The sequence below is a fragment of the Belonocnema kinseyi genome, chromosome 1 (genome assembly GCF_010883055.1).
Source record: "Belonocnema kinseyi isolate 2016_QV_RU_SX_M_011 chromosome 1, B_treatae_v1, whole genome shotgun sequence".
Lineage (NCBI taxonomy): Eukaryota > Metazoa > Arthropoda > Insecta > Hymenoptera > Cynipidae > Belonocnema > Belonocnema kinseyi.
In genome coordinates this window covers 177,831,716-177,843,242 of record NC_046657.1, presented here as the reverse complement: position 1 = coordinate 177,843,242, position 11,527 = coordinate 177,831,716, and the positions used below count along the sequence as shown (strand labels likewise).

At 35.9% G+C, this 11,527-nt stretch overlaps 1 protein-coding gene across 2 annotated transcripts in view; it reads left to right on the top strand.

Moving 5' to 3' along the window:
- The window catches only part of LOC117172064 (gametocyte-specific factor 1), a 121,454-nt gene that overhangs the window by 70,199 nt on the left and 39,728 nt on the right, over nucleotides 1–11,527 (top strand). For both annotated transcript variants that reach the window (XM_033359815.1, XM_033359823.1), the window contains exon 3: nucleotides 10,289–10,448. In XM_033359815.1, coding sequence (XP_033215706.1) covers nucleotides 10,289–10,448 — 160 coding nt within the window. The remainder of the gene's footprint in view (nucleotides 1–10,288; nucleotides 10,449–11,527) is intronic.

The following is an 11,527-nucleotide window of genomic DNA, read 5'->3' as shown; positions in this document are numbered from 1 at the left end:
AAAATTAAAATTCGAAAATTTTTTCTAAAGCCTCCAGGGGACTTCGTTTTCGCACGAAAAAATTTTATGTGCCCTTATTGCATCCGGACCCACAATTGATTTGCCCGCATAAACTTTTTTGTCCCACTCTGTCCTAACAAACTAACAAAGCAGAATAATTAAAAAAAAATTTTTTTTTAATTGTTTGCTTATGTTATTCTTATGGTAAACTTCAAGTGTATGAGAGATAATTAAGTAGTGATAGATTTGAATCCGAGCAAGACTTTCTAAAGTTGGAAATTTGAAGAAATATTGCGACTGGACGATTTTTAAACCAAAATTTCGAGATAATGACCAGCCTGATAGAACATGTATAGAAGTATATAGAAATACAGGGGGTTGAAAGAAATAAGCAAAAATACTGAATTGAGAAAGAGATATAAAGCATTAGACTTAGATAGACAAAAAAAGGACAACTGAGATAATGAAAAGGGGACTGAAACGAATCTCTCCTAATTTGAATTTGTGGAATTTAGCTCAGTATTTGTGAAATACTTACAGCTATTTGTATCAGTGAAACCTTTATTAAGCAAAAAGCCAGAAGTACGTTACTGATTCTGAGTTAAATTTCACAGAGAAGCTGTGAATTTTCACTAATTAGACTTTAGAGAGAAATGTATGAATCTGAATTATCGAAGAAGATAGATGGAAATAGGCAAATGATCTAGACATCTGGATCGAAAGGGATAGTATTAGAAATATATATTGGCAAAGAGATCGAAGACGGGGATTTGCAGGCATGGGGGAAAGGGAATTGGAAGAGATAAGCGTATAACTGGATTGAACAGGAGATAAAAAAGGTAGAAAAGAGATAGAATGAAGTAAAGATAGGTAAACAGGTGATTATAAGATATGCCGGTGTAATATGGAGAGATGTAGTATAGGATGGAATAAATGACTAAAGGAATAAGCGCACAAAACATGTTAAATATAGTCGAGTTGATGATGTAGATGAAACCATCTAGCTGGTTATCTAATATGATTAAATTACTGAATATATGAGCTTGAATTAATGCAGTCTTTATAACATATTAAACACTTTACTGCTCAAGGTACGGATTGTTATTGCTATATTTCACAGGTTACAACGTTTTTGAAGAGCAACCTCAATGCGTTAGAATTTTGTCGTGAACAAAAAAAAGAATTAACCTACTGAAATGATAAGTTTTTCAGGTGGTAATAAAGTGCATAAGCAAATTACTGATCGTGAACCATTTGTTGAGGAAAAAATCAATTTCTTTTAAGTTGGACAAATAATATATATTTTTCAGTGTAAAAGGCATTAAGTATATCTTAATGAGGAGCCTAAAACAAACAAAAATTAATTATTGAATAATTAGGGGCGTATTCAAAGATTACCCCTTATACATATATTTTATCGTTGGAAAATCTACTGTTCTTATAAAATAAAATGTCCTGAAGTCTTTTCTCGAGATTGAATGATAATATTAATTCTGTTTACATATTTCTTATTCTTATCATGAGTTACACTCTTTAAATTGGGTGTGTGTGTGGAAGCTTTCCCACCTTGCTGTCAGTCGTCCTCCGAACGTTAAATTAAGAACTTGTCTCATCGTTTCAGTAGACAAGTTCACATCAATTTGATTTCAGTTTTAGAAATAATTAAAATATAGACGAGTTCGATTTTTAGAGAAATTTTGTTGTCATTAAAAGAATTCAGTTGTGTTCATTATTCACAGTGACCTATCCTGTAATGCATCAGTCACGTTTGAGAGTCTTTACTGCTGTGTTTTTCTCGGATTATCGACAGTGAAAAGTAAGTTTCAAAACCTGATGTCATCAGTGTGCAAAAGGTTAGTACAGTGTACTTGAATTTTGACACGCGTATTTGCTTTAGATTCGATTGCTATGAAAAGATGTTAACAATGCACATAATTTCACATTCTGTGAGTGAATTGTATTGACAACAAAAAGTGCGTGTTACTATCAAATAATCTGACACTAAACTCTGGTTTCTAATTCACGTTCACTAATTCGCTTAATTAATTTTCTTCGTAAAATTAATTTACATAATTTCGTACTTTCGAATTGACGACCTCACTTCTCACACAGTAGCCATTTTAATTGAAAAACAATCGTGTCCCTCAACATTTCGAGTGTGGACGTGTGCTTCCTTGAACAAGTGCAACTTGGTGAGCGGTTTTGAAACGCTTTTAATTCGGTAACTAAGGAGCCCCCTCGGGGTTTGCGTAAAGCGCGATTATAAACTCGTGAATCCAATTTTTCTAAATTTTAAGCACAAAATAATCAGTTGTTAAAAATTCCTCGTAAAGGAAAGTTGCCATACTTCGATGACAGATTCTACGAGAAAGTCGAATAATGGTACCAAGATGCTAAAGGGAAATACTTTGATGCCTCTGTTCCATTACCTCACCTTAATGCAACGGTTTCTGCAGCCTGTCATAGTAAGATCATCAACCAAGTTGTTACCCAACATTTTTTTAACCACATTTTCAGGGGATTTTACCAAATGATCAAATTTTTTCGATCTGTTTACGGTCATTTTGCAAGACGGCGGACAAATCGTGTCCCCGAGCAATTAGTTAATTGTTGTCCGCTATTGTTCTAAGGATACTTTATTTGTTCCTCACAGGTTTTTTCTCGCTGTTCAGAATATTTTCTATTTATTCCACCAAGTATGGCCCGATCGTCAGTCCTGTCACGTCAAGCTTTCAAATAGGCCAATAATATGCTACAGTATCCCTCTCCCGAATTCTACAAAAAAGAAGGATTTCTTTGTTTTTTAATTTATTTTAATTAGACTCCGAAGGGTTGTCCCCAGGGAATTGAATCGGGCGAGCGCGCACTTTAATATACCGCCTAGCGTTTGGGAAATAGGCCGCAAGACAGCTCTGCTGTATCATCTCACTTTAGTGAGCCTTGCGTTACGCTAGAGGAAAGTAATTGTTGAGTAAATTATTTTATTTTTGTGAAAAATTAAGTGATAATGAGTGCGAAATCGATGCGTAACTTTGTTTCCTGTCAGTTCTGTCACTTGCTGCTTCCACTAGTAACTAATAAAAATGATTATAAAATGATGGAGAGACAATACTTCGTTGCTGTATGAATACGATCTGAATTTCAGAAGGGGTCATTCCTGTCACAATCAGGCCTGTCACGTGATTGGATCTGATTTTGAGTATAAGGAATAACATTTTTACTCACTTCTCTAGTTCATAATACAGGTCGATAACAACAAAATTATTTTGCGTTAGTTAAATTTTTATTAAGTTCCTGCTAAAATTCGAGGTAAGAAACTGATCGACGACTGCACTGCCTGTGAAAAACGCAAGAAAAGAACACTGTGGAGAGAATATTTGAAAAATTATCGATCTCGAATAAGAATAAACCAACTTTTGACGTGTGAAGCTCCTCCTGAATTGAAGAGTGAAGAGCCTGCTTCGGTACAAAAAACTAGAGGTAGAAAAGCTAAAAAAAAGGAAAGGGCTAAGGCGTAAAAAAAAACTTGCAAAGCAGGAGTTAATTATCAAACATTTGACCAAGCGAGCGGAAAGATATAAGAAAAAATATTTACGTTACAAATTTTCGGTTAAAAAAGGTTCACAGATTTCCCCACCTCCAAATAAAAAAGTATCCTTGCTCGTTGGTCCTAAAAAAATCTCTCCTGCTGAGAGGAAACAATTGTTTCGTGGATACGTTTTGGAAAAAAATTGAAACCCCAATTTGAACTGAACGCTGCGAGTGTGAAGAAGAACCACCTCGTCAAAAAATCATTTGCAAATCATATTTTGAAAAAAATACCGCGTCGAAGGTTATTTTAAATCTCTGGTGTCTCGCAAACTCACCTACAAATCAAGAGAGCCGGGCCCCTATAGTCAACCTGAGCAAGCCAAAGTGTTCAAGGTAAGAAATTTGATTGTCATTTTTGTGAGGACGACAACGTTAGTCAACTTTGTCCAGGAAAGAAGGACTTTGTGAAGAAGAACAAATTCAAAGTACAGAGATGTATTCTTCTTAACTCAGTTCCCAACATTCACAAAAAATGTGTATAGGGCACAGGATTGCAAATCTCCCTTTCCATTTTTTTGTGTGACAAACCCTTTGGGGTCACTAAACAAAAAGCGCGAGGCAGCGAAATCTGTGCTTGTATTAAACATTCAAATTTCAAACTTCTGCTTTCCACTCTCTCGGTGAGTCATGTGATCGCTGAAAATTCTGTGGAGCAATGCTTGGCTGCTGTCGCTTGCGATGTTGAAAATCGCACATGCATAATTGGCCAATGTGTTGACTGTAAAGACAAGACGATCTATTCCCAGATTGATGGTACTATTTCATTTAAAGTTAGTCAATCGACAAAAATTGCAGAAGAGAAATAAATCAAAAACGTAAATAAAAAAGTTTATCGTTTCATAAAAAATCTAATACTGGGCGCTGTATCAGAGTCGATGAAAAAATTTAACACCCTACTTTCAGACATGAAAAAACACGTTTTCAATTGACATCAATAAGCTCATTAAATAAAGAACAAAGCGACCTCTTTAAATAAAATTGAGCTTATGTTCAGAGTAGATTTCTCTGAGAACTACTATGGTCAATTTGTCCGCCGTCATGCAAAGAGGCCTTACGTCTTTAATTGATAGAAGCGCCGAAATATCGGATGTCGTAAAGCTTTTATCATTTGAAGATTAATCCTTCTGAAGAACCTGCACAGTCACTCAAGAACGTATCGGTAACAAATGAGAACTATCAATGAGCCTGGAATCCTCTAAAAAAGAGTTGCGAGAACAAGAGGATTCTGATCAATTGGGCATCTAAAGAGGTTAGTTAATACAGTTTTTGAAAATCTGGTAGCTGTCATGACACTTAGATGTCAGCTAGATAGTTGGTCTCATTTTCTTGTTTTTTGATGTTTTTTTACTTTTTGCTTAGATGCTCTAACATGACGTGATCTCGTTTCAGAGTCGCCAGCTCAACGGCTTAATCTGTCTCGTGGCAGATGTGAAGTGGGTCTTTTATCCGTTGACACTAATTGCCCTACTTCTAATTATGGATTAGTAGTTCCTTGCGTTCTGCCTCCACACTTTGACCCCGACTTTGAATATCCAAATGATGCTCTTGTTCTTCCAAAGCTTTCTCCATATGTTTCATGTTTTGAAAAGGGCAGTGTAAGTTGGCCACACCTTCCAGGACTACGCTTGGCTGATCCAGACTTTGAAAGTAAGAAGGTACTTGATGCTATCATTGGAGCTGATTTCATTCCATATCTGTTTCTTCCAAACATTCGTAAAGGACCTCCTACTGCTCCTATTGCTCAGGAGATTTATTTCGGGTGGACCTTATCCGCAAAAACTCTAGGAAATCCGTCCATATATTCAACAAGTGAGTCAGAAACTACTGTCGGCATTCACATCTCCGTCTTGAATGATGTGACCTTCAATCTTCAAACATTCGGGGAGGATCAAGATATTCCTTTAAAAATTACTTTAACTTCAGAAGAACATGTGAGGATTTTTTCGTTTCAAATCACTCACGCAATTTCGAAGGGCGATTCGTAGTTCGTCTTCCAATAAAGCGCAAAGTCAATGCATTTGGAAATACCTATCGTTCAGCTCTAGAAATGCTTCATCGTATGGAGCGTCGCCTCGAGCGCGGCTCTTACCTCTTTGAAGCCCATATTAGTTTTCTAGAGAAATATCAAAACCTTGGTCACATGGTTGTAACTACTGAGTCATTATTTCGTCAGGATCCATCTCGTTACTTTTTTCTACCACATGAAGTTTTGCGCAAGAGAAGCTCCACGACCAAACTTGGAGTGGTCTTCAATAGATCTCAGCGTACAGAAATAGTAGTGTTTGATTACAAAACTAGCCTTCAATATATTGTCAGCATTGAAATTCCACATTTGATTCAATTAAGTTCTTCTTCAGGGACTTTATCATCTTCGCGGTTTTTGTGACGCTTCGGAAAGAGCAGAACTTTGACCTTTGAGGAAATGGCTACCTTTCTCACTCAAGTCGAAGCTTGCCTGAATTCTGTCCCGGTTCAAGCCATGACCAATGACCCTGACGATCTCATAGTTTTGACTCCAGGACACTTTTTTTATCGTCGAGCCGCTAAATCACATTCCAGAACCGACCTTGCTTGATGTTCCTATAAATCGTCTTTCTTATTGGCAATTTTTCCAGCAAATGACAGCATTTTTGGCAACGTTGGACATTAGACTATCCCAAGGGACTGCAACCTCGCTATAAATGCAGAGCACCATATCCATCTATTAAGACTAGTGATTTAGTTCTAATTCGTGATGAGAACTTGCCCCCTATCAAGTGGGCTCTTAGACGCGTCATCCACCATTATCCAGGATCTGATAACTATGTTGTTGTAGTGTTTCTTCGAACAAAAAGTAGTGTTCTCAAAAGGCCAATCGGTAAATTGTCTCTCCTTCCGAGAGTCAGTCGTCGTCCGAACATTAAATTAATAAATTGTCTCATCGTTTCAGTAGACAAGTTCAAATTAATTGTATTTCAGTTTTAGGAATGATTAAAATATAGATGAGTCCGATTCTCAGAGCAAAATTATTGACATTAAAAGAATTCAGCTGTGTTAATTATTCACAGTGACATGTCCTCTAATATATTTATCGTCAAGAAGGTTTTATAAACATTGCATCTTTTTTTACAACACAAATTTCTCTCGCTCGCGACCAGTGTTTCAATAATTATGATTTATATATTATAACTCAGGTGGAAGAAATTGGACATATCAGTAAGGAGATTAGGTGCATTTATATTTTATCTACTGTTTATTGCAACACATGCCATATAAACATAAACGCAGCTACATATAGGCTTTTTAGTAATAAGTACAAATTAAAAATCTCAATTATATTATTGAAATCAAAACCATTAGAACATTTTAAACAATTACATTTTTATAAGAAAATATATGAACTATATAGTTATGTTATAAGAATGAGGAAAAGCAAAACTTGCTACAATTACACATACCTCTTCGATAGTCCCGAAGTATGAGGAACGCAGTGTCAACAAATGTAATGCTCAGGCGAGCGAAATTATGTTAATTACAAGAATTTTGAATGTTGATTGAACGCTTGTCTCTTATATCTAAATTCGCGACATTCACTCACGCCCATTACCAACTACGTAAAGCGCGTTATCCATATTTTATTTTATAATTGGTGAAAGACCGTAAAAACCTTCATGAAAATAAATACCAACTTAAGACTACATTATTAGATTTAATTTTTTCACGATGATTCATTTGGATAAAAAGAGATATTTCCGGTTCCAATCCTGTACAAAATTACAAATTCTTTAGGGTTAACCTGAAACTGAGGTATCAGGTTATGTTGTTTTTATGTATACTCTGTAGGATGCCTGTGATTGGCCAGAGCGCCCGACTGTGGTGACTGGTCGAACCGGATTGGCCAATCAAGTCTTTTTTTTAATCCAAGAGGACGAGATTAGACGGAAAGCCAAATCCGATTGGTATTATATACATTGTCCCTATTTATTTTATTACGGTGTTTTAAGATTTCAATTATTTCTCTATGTTTTCTTGGAAAGATATTGTGTGTTTTTGCGCTGACGGTTGTTTTGTCAAATAAAATGTTATATCCCGTTTCGATATAATACTCAGCTAGTGCTGTTTGCGTGAAATGTTTTAGCCTGACTTTACTCTCATGTTCCTTTATACGCTGGCTCACCGCTCTCCCGGTTTCTTTAATATAGACTTTGCCACAAAAACCAGGGATTTTATATACTCCTGGATCACTGAGGGGTACATTTTTACATTTAGGGTTATTTAGTAGTTGTCCTATTTTCGCAGGTGGTTTAAATGGAGTTTCGATGTTGCGTCTCTTAGTTCTATATTTGTCCAAGAAAGTCAATTTTCCGTTTTGTCCAATTTGCATGCTGAATTTAGTTTCTGGATGTTTCAGTTTTTAGACGTTTCATAAAGATGTTAGCTATTACAGATGAGATTGGAGATGCCATTTCTGTTCGTGAGGTTTGTTCGTATAAGTGGTTGTCGAAAGAGAAGTAAGTATTTTTGAAACAGTGTTATAAATCACAAAATGAATCACAAATATGATTAAAAATCAATCAAAAATATAGAACAAACAAACACAACATCCAAACCATACTTAAACGAGCTACGAAAATAGGGCAACTACTAAATAATTCTAAAGGCAAAAATGCACCCCACAGGGATCTAGTAGTATATGAAATCCCTTGTTATTCTCGCAAAGTCTATATTGGAGAAACTGGGTGAGCGGTGAGCCAACGTATAAAGGAACATGAGAGTAAAGTAAAGCTAAAACATTTCACGCAATCAGAACTAGCGGAGCATTATATAGAAACGACACATATCATTTTATCTGATAAAATAACCATCATCGCAAAAACCCAATATCTTTCCAAGAAAACATAGAGAAGCAATCAAAATTTTAAAACACCTTAGTAACATCAATAGGGATAATGGATGCAATACCAATAAGACTTGGCTTTTCGTACTCGTGGATTTAAAGAAGAAAGAATTGATTGGCCAATCAGGTTGAACCAGTGCCCACGATCGGGCGCTCTGGTCAATCACAGGCATCATACAGAGTGTACATAAGAACAAAATAACCTTATACCTCAGTTTCAGGTTAGCCGTGAAGAAGTAAACTGCAATGTTCACGAAACTTCAGCAAAATTCGTAGTTTTGTACACGATTGGAACCCGAAATATCTCTTTTAAGGCTACAGTGTCGACAGGTATAGGCTTTTCAGGGGTCTTAAACAGAACTTTTCTGGTCCCCAGAGGGCCACAGTCCTCTTGTCTCCGCCGGCAGTCTGTTGATACAGACAGCTATTCTTATTTCAGAGAGAGAGAGAAAGAAAGTAGAGCCTATTCAATGCCCTAAAGTTGATGCAGGTACAGGCTGAAGAGTGCACACCAGAAAAAGACAAATCGTAAAACAAACGTAAGTAAAAAATATTTTGTAATTCGTTTTTCTAATATGGAGACAAGGGTAAACTAAATATTAACGGAGACGAAGGAGAAAGTTTTCTATTACACGTTAAAATTAATTTATTTCCTGCTTACGTGCTTGAATCTTTTGCGGGCCGTTAAGTATCACGTTTAAAATGAGAGCTGGATTAAACCTATCGAAGACACCTTTAAAAAGCATATCACTTTTTTGCAACAAAACACCAAACAAAAAACTTCAATGGGGAAAAATAACTTACTTTTATAAATATTAGATTAATTGGCTACGAATAACACAGTTTTCACCATTTTCGCAATTCTCCTGTCAACACTCAACAGTAGAAGGTTAGGACTCCCGATGTCTAAAGTCAATCGAACCTCTCTTTCTACCATGTGAGATAGACAATGAGGTGCAATCGAATTCGAAACGAGGGTTTTAAGATCTCTCTATCGTATGAGATAGAAAGAGATGATTCGATTGTGTTCCAATAGCAGGTCATACGTTTGGTTCCGAAACGATCATACCCCCTGTATCTGTATAATACTAGTTCTTCCTCTTTACTTTGTCTGACAAATCGTAGAGTCTATTGAATAGCTGTGATAGCGCCAACATTTTGAAACTCTTTAGAAGACATTTTAATTTTAATTCAATATTAAAAGGAAATCTTATAATAAATCATTATATATCTACCATATTATAACATTCTTGATTAAAATTAATTCACCTTCATCGATAACCTTGCAGCGATAACTACGAGATATTACTTCCCAATATTTATTCGAATATCAGATAGCCCTGTTGTCAAAGGTCAAAGACAGGCTCATTCGATCGCATGAATTAATCCGATTAGTCCCATATGCTTCAGTTGGCTTGATGCATCGGAGCCCCACTGCTTGTCGACGCGAGCTCGCCATTGTGCTTATTCACTTTGGAACTGCGTGTCCTTCCCGCTTCAAGTAAACTAACGCAACGTCATGACGGAGTGACACATGTAGGCCGTTAGGGTACAGCGCCTTATCGAAATGTTCCTGTTTTCCAGGCCTGAGTGACCATTGCACATTCCTCGTAGCTCCTCTCACATATACCCACGGCGCAGCTTTAGTTCTCGGAAACCTTAAATCCAGGAGACACAAATCCAATGTTGACTGTAATTTGTAATTGTTGGATTTAGAATCCAAATTAACATTCAAAGCAAAAATTAATTTGGCTGCTCAGAAATATTTAACATCTCAAATATAATATGAGATATTTGTAGTTCACTTGAATTTTTTTGCAGAGTATCGTTATCATGGTTCTATTAAACCCTGGCAATCATCAGAAGTCGATAGTAACGTCGATTTGAAAGAATATTGGGAAGATGATTGTGAATCACTTTATAAACCTGAAGACAACTCCATGGCTAATAATTCTATTCAAGTTTCCAAAGAAGATCAAAGGTACATATTCTAATAGCATATTTTAAAAATTCCTAGTAATTATTTTCCCCTGAATTCCACCATCGGCAATAATTCTTGTATGTAACCTTTTACATTTTAAAGCATTTTAAAGTATGTAATTTGTATATATTAAATGGAAAATATCTGAAAATCACATTTTTTTTTAAAAAAGATTCTTAAATCTAGTTTAATTGATCAAAAACCCGCTAGCACACTTCTCCCATCAACTTACCTCAAATTCCACTGCAAATTCGCTAAATTCAGCACCACAGCACCATCGCTACCCAACACTTTCATGCCGAAAACGGAAGTCCGAATCTGGTAATCTGTAAATGCTAACTTGGCAAGATTGTTTCAGAAAATATTCAGGTGTAATATCTTTACCTATTATCGATGCCTCTGATATAGCAATGACTTTTTTGACCTTTTTATATGCAGATTCAGTTGCCCTGAGTCTTTTGAAACTGATTAAAGACCGCAATGTATAATTGAGCTGATGGAGAACTTCGCAAAAATATTCCGTATAACAAAATTCAAATTATTTACGTTAGTCTTACAAATATTTCAATATTGAAGATCACTGATGATGTTCAAATCTAAAAAAATTAATTTTCTATGATTAAATATAAAATACAATTCCCTTAATATTAAGTCACTCAAAATATTTATATTTAATTTCCCTTATACGAGGGTAGTTCAATAAGTCCTTAGAATGAAGTATAAAAACAATTTTTTTTTTCAACATAATCTCCTTGGAGCTCTATACACTTGGTCAATCGCTTTTCAAGTTTTTTTAATCCTTCAGAAAAGTGCGTTTTCGGAAGATCCTCAGCTGAGAGCAAACGCGGCACCCATCTTGCCGATAGCTTTTTCATGCCTAATTTTTCATGTAAAATTGAAACAACTGCACCTATAGATATCCTTGTGGCCTCAGCTAACTCACGCACTTTTTATCTTCTATCCTTCAATACCATATTGTGGATTTTATTGATGATTTTGGGAGTACTTGCTTCTACGGGCCTTCCTGAACGTGGTTCGTCACTTATTGATGTACGACCACGCTTAAATTCATTTACCCA